The 17,500-nt window shown below is 44.7% G+C and overlaps 1 protein-coding gene across 1 annotated transcript in view; it reads left to right on the plus strand.

The window, feature by feature from the left end:
• Positions 1-17,500, plus strand: part of LOC134450519 (neurocan core protein-like) — an 84,297-nt gene that overhangs the window by 56,399 nt on the left and 10,398 nt on the right. Inside the window, exon 6 of the mRNA XM_063200358.1 lies at positions 9,787-9,934. Within this exon, the coding sequence (XP_063056428.1) occupies positions 9,787-9,934 (148 nt within the window). The remainder of the gene's footprint in view (positions 1-9,786; positions 9,935-17,500) is intronic.

Genomic DNA, 17,500 nt, shown 5'->3' on the forward strand with positions numbered 1-17,500 from the left:
GTGTGTGTGTGTGTGTGTGTGTGTGTGTGTGTGTGTGTGTGTATGTGTGTGTGAGCACAAAAATCCTTGTTGAAGCAGACTTGTTCATCTTTTATTTGTCTGAGCTATTGTGGAGAGGAAAAGATGTAAGAAAAAAAGACTTAGGATCATGACACTAATAGCAAACCTCCAAAAGTAGAGCAATCTGAGACTACATTAGAGAGAGATAGAGAGACATTACATTCTGAGAGAGATAGAGAGAAACAAATATATGAAAAGTGGTTCATGGTCAAAACAAATCTATGGATGAAAAGATCCATTTATCATGGGTTTGATTTGATCAACTGTACAACATACAGTTTCACGGCAAGCGAATGGAGCAGCAGATGTAATTTCCGCATGAACACTGAAGGGGACAGAAATCATACACACTCATGTAGCCCACTGTACCACAGGACCAGACAAATCATCTGAGCAGAACCAAAGTAATTGATGGTTTTCTAGCAAAAATGACATTTTGTGTGTGTGTGTGTGTGTGTGTGTGTGTGTGTGTGTGTGTGTGAGAGAGAGAGAGAGAGAGAGAGAGAGAGAGAGAGAGGGAGAGAGAGAGAGAGAGAGAGAGAGAGAGAGAGAGAGAGAAAGTGATTGTGGGTTTATGAATGTGTTCAAAAACAAATGAGAGATTTGTGATGGTGTGTTAAGTCTAGTCACTCGTGCTTGTGTGTGTGTGTGTGTAGCATGTATGTATGTACGTACAGTTGTATATACATACAGAATATGAACATCATCGTTGTATTGTAATATGTGCGTGTTCACATCATGTCTGTGTACTGTAGCTAGGTGTGTGTGTGTGTGTGTGTGTGTGTGTTGCGTGCGTGCGTGCGAGTGTGTGCGTGCGTGCGTACACGTGTGAGTCAAGACAGGTGAGGTACATTTGGTGGGCTTGTTTACAGGAAGCAGCTGTAGCAGCTCCTGAGCAGGTGAGTCGAGTTTCTCCGACCAGACAGAAGAGGAGAGCAGCAACAGCAGCAGCAGCAGCAGCAGCCTGTAAGACTTTAGTGCTAACTCAGTGGAATAACACTCTGTCTCACCGCTTCTCTACTCAGTGGAGTAACACTCTGTCCCACGGCTACCTACTCAGTGGAATAACACTGTGTCCCACGGCTACTCTACTCAGTGGAATAACACTCTACTCAGTGGAATAACACTCTACTCAGTGGAATAACACTGTGTCCCACGGCTACTCTACTCAGTGGAATAACACTCTGTCCCACGGCTACCAACTCAGTGGAATAACACTCTACTCAGTGGAATAACACTCTGTCCCACGGCTACCAACTCAGTGGAATAACACTCTGTTCCACGGCTACCAACCGGGCACCACCTCGCAGAGGTGAGGTGGGCTGTTTGACAGAATGTGTCACATCATCGGCAACGACGTGTCAGTGTGACACTGTGATGTGACACATTCTATAGCAGGGGTGCTCAACTAGAAACTGAAAAGGTCCACTCGCCAAATTTCGTATGTTTCCAGGGTCCAAAAAAGTCGCTACGGACCGATGCAGAAAATAGCCTCACTCGCTGGCCGCACTGGCCTCTTGCTCACTCACTGAGTTGTCATAGTGATGATACTTTTATTTGTCGTAAGACTGGCTTCGCAGAAATACACCTATAGATTGCATGGCAGCAAAATCTCATGTATAATTTATACATATTAAATACAGATGGATTTTGTCTTGGTCCGGATGACATTGCGTTTGGGTCCGCATCCGGACCACCAGTTGATCATGTCTGTTCTATAGGCTAAACAGGCAAGCGCACGCACACACACACACACACACACACACACACACACACACACACACACACACACACACACACACACACACACACACACACACACACACACACACACACACACACACACACACACACACACACACACACACACGCACAGGTGCAGTTCCAAAGTCTCTCCATGGGTGGTGCTGTTGAATCTAAAATGGCAGAGACTGGTGAGGGAGAGCTGACTACTACTGTACACTACACTGGGGCTATGAGGGGGACTCAGAATGCTGTAGCGGGACTGTGTGTGTGTGTGTGTGTGTGTGTGTACGTGTGTGTGCGTTTGTGTCTGCCGTGTGATCACGAGAGTGTGTGTGTGTGTTTCTTGTGCTTGAGGGGCTTGCCCTCCCCCCTCCAGTGGCACTGTGTGTGTGCGTGCGTGCGTGTCTGCCTGTGTGCGTGCATGTGTGTCTGTGTGCGTGAGTGTGTGTGCGTGCGTGCGTGCGTGCGTGCATGCGTGTTGAGGATGTGATGGGGCTGCGTGCGTGCGTACATGTGTGCCTGTTTGCGTGCGTGTGTGTGTGCGTATGTGCATATGTGCGTGTGTGCGTATGTGTGTGTGTGTGGATGTGATGGGGCTAACCACCACAGAGTCCCTGCAGGGGCACAATCAGCACCTTCAAAAGGAGCAGCAATTACAGTTGAACTAGCAGACCGCTAAACCACATACAGTCCCAGGAAAAAGTTTGTACACCCTTTGAAATTTCTCACCTTTCTGTCAAAATTGGTCATAAAACATGGTCTGATCTTCCCGGAAATCACAAGAAGGAACAACCAGAGTCTGATTTAACTAATTCAACCCAAACATTTACAAGTTTTCATATTTTCATTGGCCATAAGATGTAAATAGTCACAGGACAGCAAGGCATAAGTAAGTACACCCTTGCATTCAATAGGTTTTAACCCTCAGTTAGTCGCAATAACCTCAACCAGATGTATCCTGTAGTTGCAGATCAGATTAACAAAACAATCTGGATGCATTTTGTCTCCCTCTTCTTTAGAAAACTGTCCCTCTTCAGCAAGGTTTCTGGGATGTTTGGAGTGAATAGCTTTCTTGACCTCATGCCATATCGTCTCAAATGTTTTTTGTCAGAGCTTTGACTGGGCCATTCTAAAATGTGTATTTCATTGTTATGAAGCAATTCTTAAGTCAATTGCCTCTAAAATGTGGGTTGTTGTCCCATTTCAGCACCTATCCTCCTGTGTGCTTCAACTGTGCGACCGACTACCTCACATTATTTTTGTAAAATATCTCAATAAACTTCTGAGCTCTACTGTTCCACTGATAATAGCAAACTGACAAGGGCCTGAGGCACCAAGGTAACCGCTTATAATGATGTTTCCGCCACCATACTCAAAAGTGGAGATGATGTTTTGGTGAAGGTGTGGTTCTCCAGTTCTCCTCCAAACATGACATTGTGTGTTCCCCTGAACAATTCAACTTTGGTTTCAACGTTGGTCTCCAGAATATTTAGCAGTAATTATGAAGCATATAAATGTTTTTTTTGCAAACCTCAAAGGTGCAGCAATATTTTTTTGGTCAGAAACCCCATTAATTTTAGATTGGCAGAATGAACCCCATTTTTAGCTATTCTTGGTTACATCTCCACTTCTGAGTATGGTGGCGGGATCATCATTATATGCAGCTACCTTGCTGCCTCAGGCCCTTGACAGTTTGCTATTATCAGTGGAACAATGAACTCAAGTTTATTGTGATATTTTACAGAAAAAAACCTGAGTAAGTCTGTCACACAGTTGAAACACACAAGAGGATGGGTGCTGAAATGTGACAACAACCCATACTTTAGAAGCAAATTGACTTTAGAATGGCTTCATAACAATGAAATACACATTCTGGAATAGCCCAGTCAAAGCCCTGACAAAAAACATTTGAGATTATATGGCATGAAGTCAAGAAAGCTATGCACTCCAGACATCCCAGAAACCTTGCTGACGAGAGGCAGTTCTCTAAAGAGGAGGGAGACAAGACACATCCAGATTGTTTTGTTAATCTGATCTGCAACTACAGGACAAGTCTGGTCGAGGATATTGCAACTAACTGAGGGTTAAAACCTATTTAATGCAAGGGTGTACTTATTTATGCCTTGCTCTCCTGTGAATGTTATAGCCTTATGGCCAACAAAACTATGATAACATGTAAATGTTTGTGTGGAATTAATTAAAGCAGACTCTGATTGTTCCTTCATGAGATTTCCGGGAAGATCAGACCATGTTTTACGATCAATTTTGACAGAAATGTAAGAAATTTCAAAGGGTGTACACACTTTTTCCTGGGACTGTATACAGTGAGGAGAATAAATATTTGATCCCTTGCTGATTTTGTTGGTTTGCCCACTAATAAAGACATGATCATTCTATAATGTTAATGATAAAATGTATTATAATATAGAGAGACAGAATATCAAAAAGAAAATCCAGAAAATAACTTTGAAGAATATATTTTAATTGATTTGTATTCCATTGAGGAAAATAAGTATTTGACCCCTCTAGTCCAAAAAGACAAAATACTTGGTGGCAAAGCCCTTGTTTTCACATACAGAGGTCAGATGTTTCTTTCAGTTAATGACAATGTTTGTGGGTATATTAGAAAGGATTTTTGTCCACTTTTCTTTGCAGATCATCTCTAAATCACTTAAGTTGTATGACTGTAGCTTGCCAAATGGGAACTTCTGTTCCCTTCACAGGATTATTATAGGGTTAATGTTTGGAAACTGTCTAGGCCACTTCATGACCTTAATGTGCTTCTGCTTGAGCTACTCCTTCGTTGCTTGGGCTGTATTTTATGGATTATTATCATTTTGGGAGGCTAATCCATGACCCACCTTCAGTCTAGTGGTGGTGGGAAAGAGGTTGGCATGCAGCATTGTACGTTTACATGTCTCCCTCCATCCATTTCTTGACGATGTGAAGTTGTCCTGTGTCTTGGCCAGACAAACAACCTCAAAACATAATGTTACCACTTTCATTTATGATGTGGGAGAAGGTGTTGTTCTTGGGATCATAGGCAGCGTTTCTCTTCCTCCAAACACATAGAGTTGTGTTAATGCCAAACAGTTTGATTTTGGTGTTATCTGATTCCAGCACCTCCCAATCATATCCTAATCCAGTTTGACGTTCATTGGCAAACCTCAGGTGAGCCTGAACAGGTTCCTTCTGAAGCCGGGGTACCATACATGCACTGCAGGATTTTAATCCGCTGTGGTATCAAGTGTTTCCAATAGTTTTCTTAGTGATTGAGGTCCCAGCTGCCTTGAGATCATTTCCTAGCTCCTCCCATACAGTTTTAAGGTGCTTTATCTCCTTTTTTTCTGGTTATTAAATTCCCATTAGGTCAAATCTTGTATGGAACCAGAGACAGGCCTAAGATTGATGATTGATGATCATTTTGTATGTCCTAAAATTGGGAAGAAATGCACCAACAGTTTGCTCTTTAATATCCAGGAGCCCATTTCAGCCTTATTGAGTTCTAAAATCTTGTCCCTGACATCCTTTGACAGCTTTTTGGTCTGTCCCATGTTGGCGAGTTTAGTTTGATTGATTGACTGATTCTGCAGATTCAATGTGTCTTTTGTGCAGGTTACTATTAACAGGTGTGTTCAATTCAGATAACAAGTTGATTGGAAGTGCCATTTGATCTGCGGGATCAGAACTCTTAATGGTTGGCAGGGGATCAAATACTTATTTCCCTCAATTAAATATTAATCAATTATTATATATTCTTTAGAGTTAATTTCTGGATTTTCTTTTTGATATTCTGTCTCTCCATATTAGAATACATATTATCATTAACATTAAAGACTGATCATGTCTTTATTAGTGGGCAAACCAACAAAATCAGCAAGGGATCAAATACTTATTCTCCTCACTGTATATGCTAGGAACACACACACATGGGCATGCACACACAGATTTTACTTCTTTATTTGGATTGACAGATATACAATTATCATGGCACAATCCAAATTTGGTTTAAAAGGAGTCCTGTACAGCACTAGAATCTTCTGTTCATAATGTCCTAAGGATAAAGGTGGCACCTGCGTTTCCATATGAAGAGGCTCCCAATGATGCAAGATATTGAGCAAAATTTTGTGAATTGCTTGGCCCTTCTTTTTGTCAGTCCACAGATCTGTAGACCACGCAAACATAGTTTATGCACATGGCCCAGACTACCAAAAATGAGCACAATTACTTTACATGAGTAATTGCAGTTGTTTAAAGCAGTACACAGTGGTTAGTATTTCAGAAGCTTCGCTGAGTAGCATATATCCATATATGAATCAAATGAACATCCAATTTCTACAATTATAACTTGTCTATTGTTCTCATCAATCAATGTAAGATCAGGCGAGTTTGGTGAGTGGTGACACACACACACACACACACACACACACACACACACACACACACACACACACACACACACACACACACACACACACACACACACACACACACACACACACACACACACACACACACAGACACACACAGTGAGCCGGCCGGTCGCCACAGTCTTCAGCCTTTTCCCCTGCACCACTTTACCCTCTCCTCTCCTCTCCTCTCCTCTCCTCTCCTCTCCTCTCCTCTACTCTCCTCTACTCTCCTCTACTCTCCTCTCCTCCTCTCTTCACCCTCTCCTCTCTGCTCCTCTCTGCACTCTCTTGCTTTATCAAGGCGGCCAGGGAAACCCAAAGTCCTGCATTAACCCTGCAGAAGGATTTCACAGCACATTTGCAATCAAATTAATTCAAGCAGGAACACCCAGGGTTATCTGTCTCGCACACTAATCAGAGAATTTAGACGGCGGGGAAGGGGAAGGAAGGGGAAGGGGAGAGGAGAAGGGGAAGGGGAAGGGGAAGGGGGAAGGGGAAGGGGAAGGGGGGGTGAGGGCACGGGGCAAAGGGGTTTTGCATATAGACTAGGGATTGATCCATGGGGGGTCGGTGTGGTGGATATGGATGGGGTAGTGGGTGGATGGGTGGTGGGGGTTTGAGGGTTGCAGGGGAAGGGGGGGGGGGACTAATACCCATCATCGTAACCCCAGCGAGTGTGTGATATCAGTGTGTGTGTGTGTGTGTGTGTGTGTGTGTGTGTGTGTGTGTGTGTGTGTGTGTGTGTGTGTGTGTGTGTGTGTGTGTGTGTGTGTCAGGCACGTGCACTCCAATACGGCAGGGGAGGCACGGCCTCACCAGCTCCAGAGAGAATGATGAGATGCAGTTAATGTGAATAATAGTAACAATAACAGCTATTGTTTTCGAGCATCTGCACCATAACTACCATTTGAGCAGTATTTAAACAGTTTCACTCATTTTCAATCATTTCCGTGGCCAAAATCGTAATATTTGCCCATTTCATGTCAAATTGCTCCGAATACGCTGAATTTGGGGCAACTCTGAACTGGCCTCACCCCGGATTGCGCAATCCCTCGTTAACAAAGTTGCGCGCATGCGCCATGTTGCTCGTTCTGTGAATGCAACCTGGTAATATTGTATTAAACGTTTTTATACACTTAATAGAAGTATGTATGGTGTGCCCTCATTTCCTGATATTTTTAAAATATTTTCTACGTGTGATTATCATTTCTTTACTCTGGACGCTTTGGCATAACGCCCACTGAAATATACAATGGTGAGGCCAGCAGTAGCCTGGCCGCAGACTCCTTCTGGTGTTGAGTCTTGCTGGACAGTTACGTCATAGCGAATCTGAAGTTCACAGTACAGTCAGTCGGTGTTGTTGGCTAGCTTGTTCACGTTGACTGCTACAAGTGGATTTCATAACGAAACTAAGAGCATTCTCAAAGTTGGATTTCCAAGGGGAAAATATGTGATAAAGAATGGAGGACCGACAGAGCTGAAGGGTTTTCTACTCAGGTGACCGGTCAGAATAACTACCCGATCATTTCAAAGTGAGTGGTACAACACTGCAGAAAATATTGTTGTTTCCCCTGTGTCTTGTTTGCAACCGGCGAGAATGTGTGGAAGACCATTCGCATGGGATTTTACGACTTAACAATTTACTAAGGACTAAGGAGCCTCACGAAACACAAATCCTCGCGGCTACTCATATTCAATGCCAAATTGCTTTGGACGTTTGGGGCGACGTTTGGGGCTTTGGATGAACAGCACCGGCTAAAGTAACGTTAGCATGCACAACGCTAAAGTGAAGGAAAAGAGCGGCGCATGGACCTGATGCACGAGTTCAGGTAGGACCAATTTCCTATGTGTGTGAAGCCTGTGTTTGTGAGACCCGTGGGGAGGGAGAGAATCCGCCGTGATTCTTGTCCAGTGTGGTAGCTTTTGTTATGGGCACCGGATTCTCATGTGCCCGGTAACTGTTTGTAAAGTTGAGTACAGGGTACCGTTGAGGTAAATCAAATATACCCGTGTAACTACAAGACTCTGATTTAATTCCAAGGTGTAGGCATAACAGAAATGACAGTCCCAAAATATTTGGTGACCATATCGAAGCGTGTGTAATATCTGTTTACTTTGACATTCGCTTCCTGCCACACCTTTGTTCCACATCGCTTGCCGTAGCCTCGTACAAGTAGATGTAGGCCTACATTTGCACGAGAATCCAGTTCGTATCACGAAAGCTATCACACCGGTTTGTTCGCCGTGGTGCTCAGTGGTCTATATGACACCATGTTTTGAATCCTGTGTGTCTTGAGCATCCGCCGTGATGCTCAGTCTACATTGCTGCTGCTGTGTGGTTTATGTGAGATCACTGTTTGAATCCTGTGTGTGTGTGTGTGTGTGTGTGTGTGTGTGAGAGCAGTGGGCTGTGAAGGAGCTTACACTCTCCACTACTCTCCCCTCACCTACCCTCCTCTTCTCCCCTCCTTTTCTCCTCTCCTCTCCTCTCATCTCCTCTCCTCTCCTCTCCTCTCTTCTCTCCTTTCCTCTCCCCCTCTCCTCTCTTTTCCCATCTCCTCTCCTCTTCTCTCTTCTCCTCTCCCTCTCCTCTCCTCTCCTTGAGCTCCTCTCCTCCTCCTCTCCACTCCTCCTCCTTTCTCCTCTCATCTCTTCTCCTCTCTCTTCTCCTCCCCTCTCCTCCTCTCTCATCTCCTCTCTCCTCTTCTCTCCTCCTCTCCTCTCCCCCCCTTCTCTCCTCTCCTCTTCTCTCCTCTCCTCTCCACTACTCTCCTCTCCTCTGCTCTGCTGTCCACATTGGTGCTGTGTGGTATATGTGAGACCACTGTTTGAATCCTGTGTGTGTGTGTGTGTGTGTGTGTGTGTGTGTGTGTGTGTGTGTGTGTGTGTGTGTGTGTGTGTGTGTGTGTGTGTGAGAGAGAGAGATCTAATAGCATTTTCTCTGCGGAAATGCAGTAAGCTTATGTCAAAATATGTAGGCCTACCTTATGTTAAGAAAGCTGCTATGACATATGGAACTTGTCGGTAGGCCTATTTGGCAATTATTTATTTGAAAATCTGATATTGAAAAAGTTGCCTCACCAGCCATAAATCCCAGCGCACGTTACTGGTGTGTGTGTGTGTGTGTGAGGAGGGGGGCTGCGTGCATGTGTGTGTGAGGCGGGGGGGTCTGCGTGCGTGCATGTGTGTGTGCGTCTCTTGTCTCGTCTGGTCTGCGTGCGTGTGTGTGTGTGTGTGTGTGTGTGAGGCGGGGGGTCTGCGTGCATGTGTGTGTGTGCATGTGTGTGTGTGTGTGTGTGAGGCGGGGGGTCTGCGTGCATGTGTGTGTGTGTGCGTCTCTTTTCTCGTCTGGTCTGCGTGCATGTGTGTGTGCGTCTCTTGTCTCGTCTGGTCTGCGTGCATGTGTGTGCGTCTCTTTTCTCGTCTGGTCTGCGTGCATGTGTGTGTGTGCATGTTTGTGTGTGTGTGTGTGAGGCGGGGGGTCTGCGTGCATGTGTGTGTGTGTGTGTGTGAGGCGGGGGGTCTGCGTGCATGTGTGTGTGCGTCTCTTGTCTCGTCTGGTGTGCAGGCCACCCTTGAGTCCCCTTGGCGCCTGACAGAGGGCTCTTTGTCTGCCTCGGCTCGCCGCATGAAGCGCATGAGAAAAGATTTGACCTTCTACACGGGCCGTCGCCGAGGCGACCAGGCAGTCAAATGTCACCCTGAGACATCCTACCGTACTGAAGCGAGTCGTACCGTACCACCCAAACAAAGTGCAGCAAGACGGGTCGATATCAGTGGAAAAGACCAAGGCAAGCAGGGCCAAGATAGCACATAACAATTAGATATATTACTCCCATATACAAACACACACACACACACACACACACACACACACACACACACACACACACACACACACACACACACACACACACACACACACACACATACACCCCACACCAAACGCTCAAACAAACAAACAAACTAGCAAGTGTATTCATCTAGATATGTATCTGTCCCAGAATGAATGTGTGATGGATGTTCCGACCTGCGTGATATACTATTTTTGTTGTTGCAGTTTTTGATGTCACCGTCAGTGAGGGGATTATTTTGTTTTCATTGCTCATGCCAAACAAATGAAAATAACAACAACAAAATCTCTAATTTGCTGTGTAAGGTCCCCTCCCCCCCTGTACAATGAATTTACTGTAGTGTATACGAAGAACATTTCAATAGATCAATAATGTCGGTGGGTCTCAGAGGGGCTGCCCTGTGCTGAGTCCTGGGCTGCTGATATTTTTACACATATATACGGTAACGATACTGTAAATGCCCACAAGGCATCAGTCAGGGTGATTTAGAGTTAACCAGTGCACTGAAAGAGGCCTCATGAACCCACTCAGTGCTTTGCATGGCCCTCAGGCTTTCTGTCCGTCTTCCCAACCGTCCATCCATACCGTCATGAATTATGGACAAAAAAGAACTTTCCACTGCCGTTGTGTTGTGTTTTAGTCTCTGTTAGTCTCTATGTCTGTTCATGTTTTTGTTTTATTACATTACAATACATTACATTGCACTTAGCTGACGCTTTCATTTATTCAAAGCGACTTACAGTTATTATTTTTCAGGGTATTGTTTACAGTCCCTGGAGCAATGTGGGGTTAAGTGCCTTGCTCAAGGGTACTTCAGCCATGGATGGAGATGTAGGGAGAGGTCAGGGGGGATTGGAACCTGCAACCCCTAGATTGAAAGACCAACTCTCTAACCACTAGGCTACGGCTGTTACATGTTCTGTAAAGCGTCTTTGGGTATTTAGAAAAGCGCTATACAAAATGTATGTATGTATGTATGTATGTATGTATGTATTATAATTATTATTATTATTATTATTATTATTATCCATCCATCTATCCGTCCATACATATATCCATCCATACATGGTGTGTCAACAAAAAGACTAGGATACGTTTCAGATAATGAATATAAATGGAGTTACATTAAACGGCAATTAAACTAATATTGAACAAGGGATATCAAGAGATCAATAAGTGAGATATCAAAACCAGAAGGGGGGGAATCCACACCCCTCCTCCCTACAAATTGCACTCTGGCATCATCAACCATTTCCTTCATGCACCATTTTCATTCAATAAGCCCAACGCCAGTCGCCATTGCATGCTGTAGAATGGTGCACAGCCCAAAATGTTCATGGGTGAATAGAAATCATTTCTAATGTCATTTATATTATAATAGAGTTTATGGTATACATTTTGACATTTGTGAATGTTAGAAGCATTTTGTAGTAAAAGTTGGGGACATGTTGACTCAAGTATGAGCAAAAAAAAAAGTGAGCGGCACACTGTGCTTCTAGAACTCTGAGACACCTACATCATGTGACTAGCAGCAGGTGCATACGGTGCAGCAGTATGTGCTGGATTTGTTTTTTGCTATGACTCATAGCTGGATTGGCCATTAGGCATACAGGGCATTTGCCCGGTGGACTGTTTATGATTTCAGCCTGGTCCTCCCCACAATATAGTCAAATCAGTCCTCATGCTTCTACAGCTGACCTCTCAGAGTCATATTTAAATATTCATTTTGGCTGTGGTGGTCAAAATAGCTCCTAATAGATGACTAAAACTGTTGTCGCGGGTTTCATTGTCTGTCTCGATCCCTGTTGGACCAGTCTTGGCTGAAAATGCCCGGCCTGATTTTGCCCTGCTATGACCGAATACCAAAATGTGCACAAGACAAGAGGACACTCTTTGCAATGCCTCATGAGTCTCTCTCCACATAGTAGACAAGGAGAAGTCACGAGAGCATCTTTAGATGTGGATATTTTACTGATCAAAGGTCACTGAAAGTCCTTGTCCTTGTCCTTGTCCTCCCTTCAGTTGTCCAGGTGCAGGTGTAAAATGGGAACATTTTATCAACATGAAAAGTTCATTAAACACGGCACACTGGAACTAGTTCATGCCAAAAATTACAGAGAAAACAGTGTGTGGTGTTTAATGAACCTTTCATGTGGATATTATACAGTTTTGTTAAGCAAGTGCCAAGACTAACGTTTCAACGTTCTCACTTTGAGTCAATATTGACTCAACTTGACTCTGAAGAAGATGTGAGCACGTTGAAACATTAGTCTTGGCACTTGCCCAATAAAACCTTTAATAAGACTTTCTTCCTTGTCTACACTTTCCTTTCCTGTAGCGGACCAGATTGTGAAGTGCAGGAGCACGGAGGATATCGTTCTTCTCTCCACATTGTTTTTTAGGCTACTATGTGCACTGCGGTTCAGATGTCAGAGGGGTTGAAACACTGCAGGCCATCCATGGGTAGGTCCCACCATCTGTCTCTCTATCTGTCTGTCTGCCCCTCATCCTGCAGTAACACATCTGTCTCTCTGTCTGCCTGTCTGTCTGCCCCTCATCCTGCAGTAACACATCTGTCTCTCTATCTGCCTGTCTGCCTCATCCTGCAGTAACACATCTGTCTCTCTATCTGCTTGTCTGCCTCATCCTGCAGTAACACATCTGTCTCTCTATCTGCTTGTCTGCCTCATCCTGCAGTAACACATCTGGGATTAGGAGGAGATGAGTGGAAAGGGGGAAGCATGGGGAGGGGAGGTGGTTGGTGGGGAGGGATTTGGGGATGGGTGCTTGTGTGTGTGTGGGGGGGGTGTTTGGTTGGTTGGTTGGGAGGTCGTCTATCCGATAACGTCTATTCAAAAGTAGAACGCGTAACAAACATGTAATGCATACAATCGCTGTATTAGCCTGGCCATATACTCCCTCATATAGAGATTTTAAAAAAAGAAAAAAGTGCACTGTGGTTCAGGTGTCAGAGAGGTTGAAAGGCCCGGGGGGAAAGAAGGAGACACAAGAGAGGAGGGGAGGTTAAGAAGAAGAAGAAGAGGAGAAAAAGAGAAGATAAAAAAGGTAGCGAAGAGAAGAGAAGAGAAGAGACAAGAACAGGAGAGGAGAGGAGAGGAGAGGAGAGGAGAGAGTGGAGAGGAGAGGAGAGAGGAGATGAGCGGAGAGGACAGGAGAGGAGAGGACAGGAGAGGAGAGGGGAGAGGAGAGGAGAGGAGAGGAGAGGAAGAGAAGAGAGGAGGAGAGAGGAGGAGAGGGGAGGAGGAGAGGAAGAAGAGAAGAGAGAGAGGAAGGACAGGTTGTAGTCAAGGCTGGAGGGTGGTCTGTGTGGTGTAGGTTGCTTGCTAGGTTGATGCTGGGTGAGGGGAACCAGCTGCTGTGGGGGGCATGAGGCAGCCGGGGTGGAGGGTAGCAGCAGGATGCTGGAGGTGGGGGGGTGGTGTGGGCATGAGGCAGTCGGGGCTGGAGGTTAGCAGCAGGATGCTGGACGGGGGGTGGGGGGTAGGCATGAGGCAGTCGGGGCTGGAGGGTAGCAGCAGCAGGATGCTGGAGGTGGGGGGGTGGTGTAGGCATGAGGCAGTCGGGGCTGGGGGGGGGGGTGTTCATGAGGCAGTCGGGGCTGGAGGTTAGCAGCAGGATGCTGGGGCTCAGGAGAGGAGACACCATGCTGGGCGGGGGGTGGAAGGGGGGAGAGGGTAGAGGGGAGAGGGGCTGGTGGATGGTGGAGGATGGATGCAGGGAAGCTGACAGTGGAGGGGGACAAAGGGGTCAGTTGCTCTGGGCCCAGGGAGAGAGGGAGCCCAGAATTTGGGTTTTAAGTGGTGTAAGTGTTTTTAAAGTGTTTTTAAATGTTTTTTGTCTTTTTTAAGATCTACTGAGACACATTGAGTCTATGTCAATATGAAATGTGCTATGTTGTATATAAATAACATTTGACTTGACTTGAGAATTGGGTTCTCATTACGTATTGTGTTTGGGGCCCTTTCAGATGCCTTGTCCTGGCCCCGGGTGTCACTGCCAGCGTCCCTGGGTGGATGTATCTTTGACCATCGTGCAGATGTGCACTCTGCGCTCGCTGCGTTGCCAGATTTGACTTTCTGTCTGTGTCTCGGTGTCATCCCCCCACTGCACTCCACTCCACTCGGCATCTGCCTCTCTTTGTCTGCCTGACAGACTCACGGACTGGCACACACACACGCACGGGCATACATACGGTGTAGACACACACACACACATGTGCATTCGTGCAGGCATGCGTGTACACACAAACACACGAACACGGACACACACAGTGTACATGCAAATGCATTAACACACATTCACACAGAATCATGCACACACACACATGCACATGTATACAAACACATACTGGACACACTCATGTACAAACTAACACACCCTGTATCCATACAGAGAAACTAATTAAGACATACCGTCAACCGTACATACAGTATACACATTCACACCTAAACGTTGATGTACACACAGTATACACATACAAACTCTGACATACACTACCCACCCAAATACACTCCCCAACTCAGACATGCAGACACATGAACATGAATACATTCATATCCAAATGCAGGAGAGTAGAACCAACAGTCCCTGCTCTAATCAGGAAACTAGCAGAGGGCAAAACGTGGCCTGGCACACAATCAAAATCCTAAAATGAAATTGGGTGTTTAACAGAGAAGTCAAAGGTCGTGTAGCCCCTTAATGCGCGCCGTACCTTTAGTGGCACGCTGTAATAGTCATTGAAATGTAACTACCAAAGCACTAGAATACTATGACACAACACAGGCCCTTTAGTAACGCACCACGACTTGGTCATTACCATACTGGTAACAGCAAATGTATAAAGCCGCGTCTTAAGGGGTTAATTTCAATGAGGTGTAAAAAAAATACTTTTATCTTTCTTGGAATCAGATGTAGCGTATAGACGTATTCCGTGGTGGTGGAAGAGTCTGTGGTCTGTGGTGACAACCAAGACAGGTTTCATCTCTTGCACGTGAGAGAGGAGATGGGACAGAAAAAGGGAAAGCAAAGAAGAGAGGAGGGCAGAGAAAGTGAAAGAGAGAGAAAGAGAGATAGCGGAGGAGAGGGGAACTGAGAAAAAAAGAGAAGGTGAAGAGCAGGGAGAGGAGGACAAAGAAACATTACAGTATTTCTCAATTGGTTTTGCACATTTCTCGAATCTCTCTCGCAATTTGCAAAACATAATATTCATTCTCAAAACAGCTTTAACAAATGGCAAAACACGGTGGATAACCTGCAAAACCGAGTCTCTTGCTCAAAACCCTTATTTGTCTTTCAAAAAACAAGTTTTTGTGTCAATGAACATATCAGCGCCAGCAGAATGGTTAGTCATTGTGTCATAGTGTATGGACAAGCTAGTCAAATCAATTTCTCATGTTGTCAATTGAATAGTACACTCTTGAGGATCTTTTCTGAAGCGAAATGTTGTTTAGATTGGATGGGAAATGTTGTAAATTCAGTTTTATATTACATTGATCAGATAAGATTGAGATAGTTTCATGCATTCAGTGACAAAGCTTTTTGAGTGATATGACAAAATCAATTGATAATGTACGAAATCACTGAGAATTGTACACAGCCATGGCATGGTGGACGAGACGAGAGCATTTGCTATATGCCGAAAACAATGAGAAACTGATTTGACCATGTGCAGAGGTAACACCAGGAAGTCACAATTGAACAAAGACTTTTGAGAATCATTATTCTGTTGTGAGAAATGCACAAAACCAATTGAGAAAAACTGTAAGAGAAGAGGGAGAGGAGAAGGGAGAGGAAGAAAGAGGGGAGAGGGGAACAGAGAAAGAGAAAGATGGAGGGATATGAAGAGAGATGTGGGATAGACAAAGAAAAAGAGAGAGAAAGGGATAAAGATAGGGAGGGGGGCAGAAAAAAAGAGTGAGAGAAAGCTAGAGAGAAAGTAAAAGAGAGACATTGAGAAGGCATGACGAGAGTGCAGCAGTGAGGTTTTTCTGGTGACAGGATAGCCTAACCTCTCCGCTGCTCCCGTGCTCCTAGACATCAACCTGACTTCTGGAGAAAATCAATACTCTGTCAAGAAGACTACACCCATTCTATCTCACTTGGGTCTATTGGTCTAGGTAGTATGTTAACAGTCTGTTTCTCTTAGACACACACACACACACTGTCTCACACACAGATGAGGAGCTGAAGGAGAGGAGGAGTCTGTTTGTGCTGTTTGTGTGATGGACCAGTTGGCTACTGTAAGTACTGCTCACTCTCGTCTCGTCGATACTTGGCAGTCATAACATTTGGAGAAGATGCTGTGCTGTGCTTACCCAAATGATTTGCACTACTGCTGATCAAGCAACAGAATATGCAGAGTAGTTTATAGCTGCTGGACCAAATAATACATCCATTAAACATTTATGTCCTTATAAAGACATATTGTGAGTTGTTGAGGCAAATAAAACTGTAGAAATGTGTGTGTGCACACCAACAAAAGTTGACACAAACATGATCTGTGTGTATATTAGTGCTTTCTAGTATTCACCCTGAGTGAGTTGTAATCCCAGTGTATTTGGTCCAAGAGTACTCTCTGAGTGATGAATCAACACTGCATTTTAGTTTTTACTGTGTTGCAGTAGCCTGATAAACCAGACTAAATGTGGATGTCTAATGTAGTCTGGCCTCGATGCATAATACATCCGAAGATTGTCGATGAGAACAACCTTCCCTCAAAACCCTGCCCGCTTTGATTCAAAACACATCTTTGCGGTGTAATTGGTTTGCCAGATTCATGGCAATCTGGCTTCATTGAATCATTATGCGAGGCCAGACCCACCCGTAGACAAAACATTTTGCCGTCCAGTGGGTGGCGCTGGTTCACCAGGCTAGTGTTGCAGTGTTGTTGGCCCAGTATCCTCCAGTGCGTATGAGTCTCACCTGTGCCAAACTTGCAGATATAGGACAGGTATTATATTATTTCAGCAATAAGTCATTTGATTTATAATGGCTATGGGGAGTTGGAGCATGATGCGGAGCAAAGTGCCTTAAAGCTCCCGCTAGCCACTACAAATCAAACACAACCCTACTGACTCAAGTGGCTTATTGCTAATCTAAAACTGTTGACATTAATTGGTGACAAGATTTCTTTAAAAGTGCTGTAATAACAATGAATTTGCCTCGAGTTATTCAGTGGAGGAAGTGGTTGGTTACCACAGCAACATCTCTGGCCAGCGCGCTGCCAGACACAAATGCTACAAAAACTCAGCGAGGTGAGATATATACAAAAATGAAACATCTTTGATAACGAAGTCACATAAAAACATGAAATAAATTGCATTTAAAAGCTAAGACCCTCATCTTGCATTAGAACATGTTAATTGCGCTACCGTATACAGAATGCTGCATATACACGTATGGGTTAAA

This window comes from Engraulis encrasicolus, chromosome 6 (assembly GCF_034702125.1).
Source record: "Engraulis encrasicolus isolate BLACKSEA-1 chromosome 6, IST_EnEncr_1.0, whole genome shotgun sequence".
Classification (NCBI taxonomy): Eukaryota; Metazoa; Chordata; class Actinopteri; order Clupeiformes; family Engraulidae; genus Engraulis; species Engraulis encrasicolus.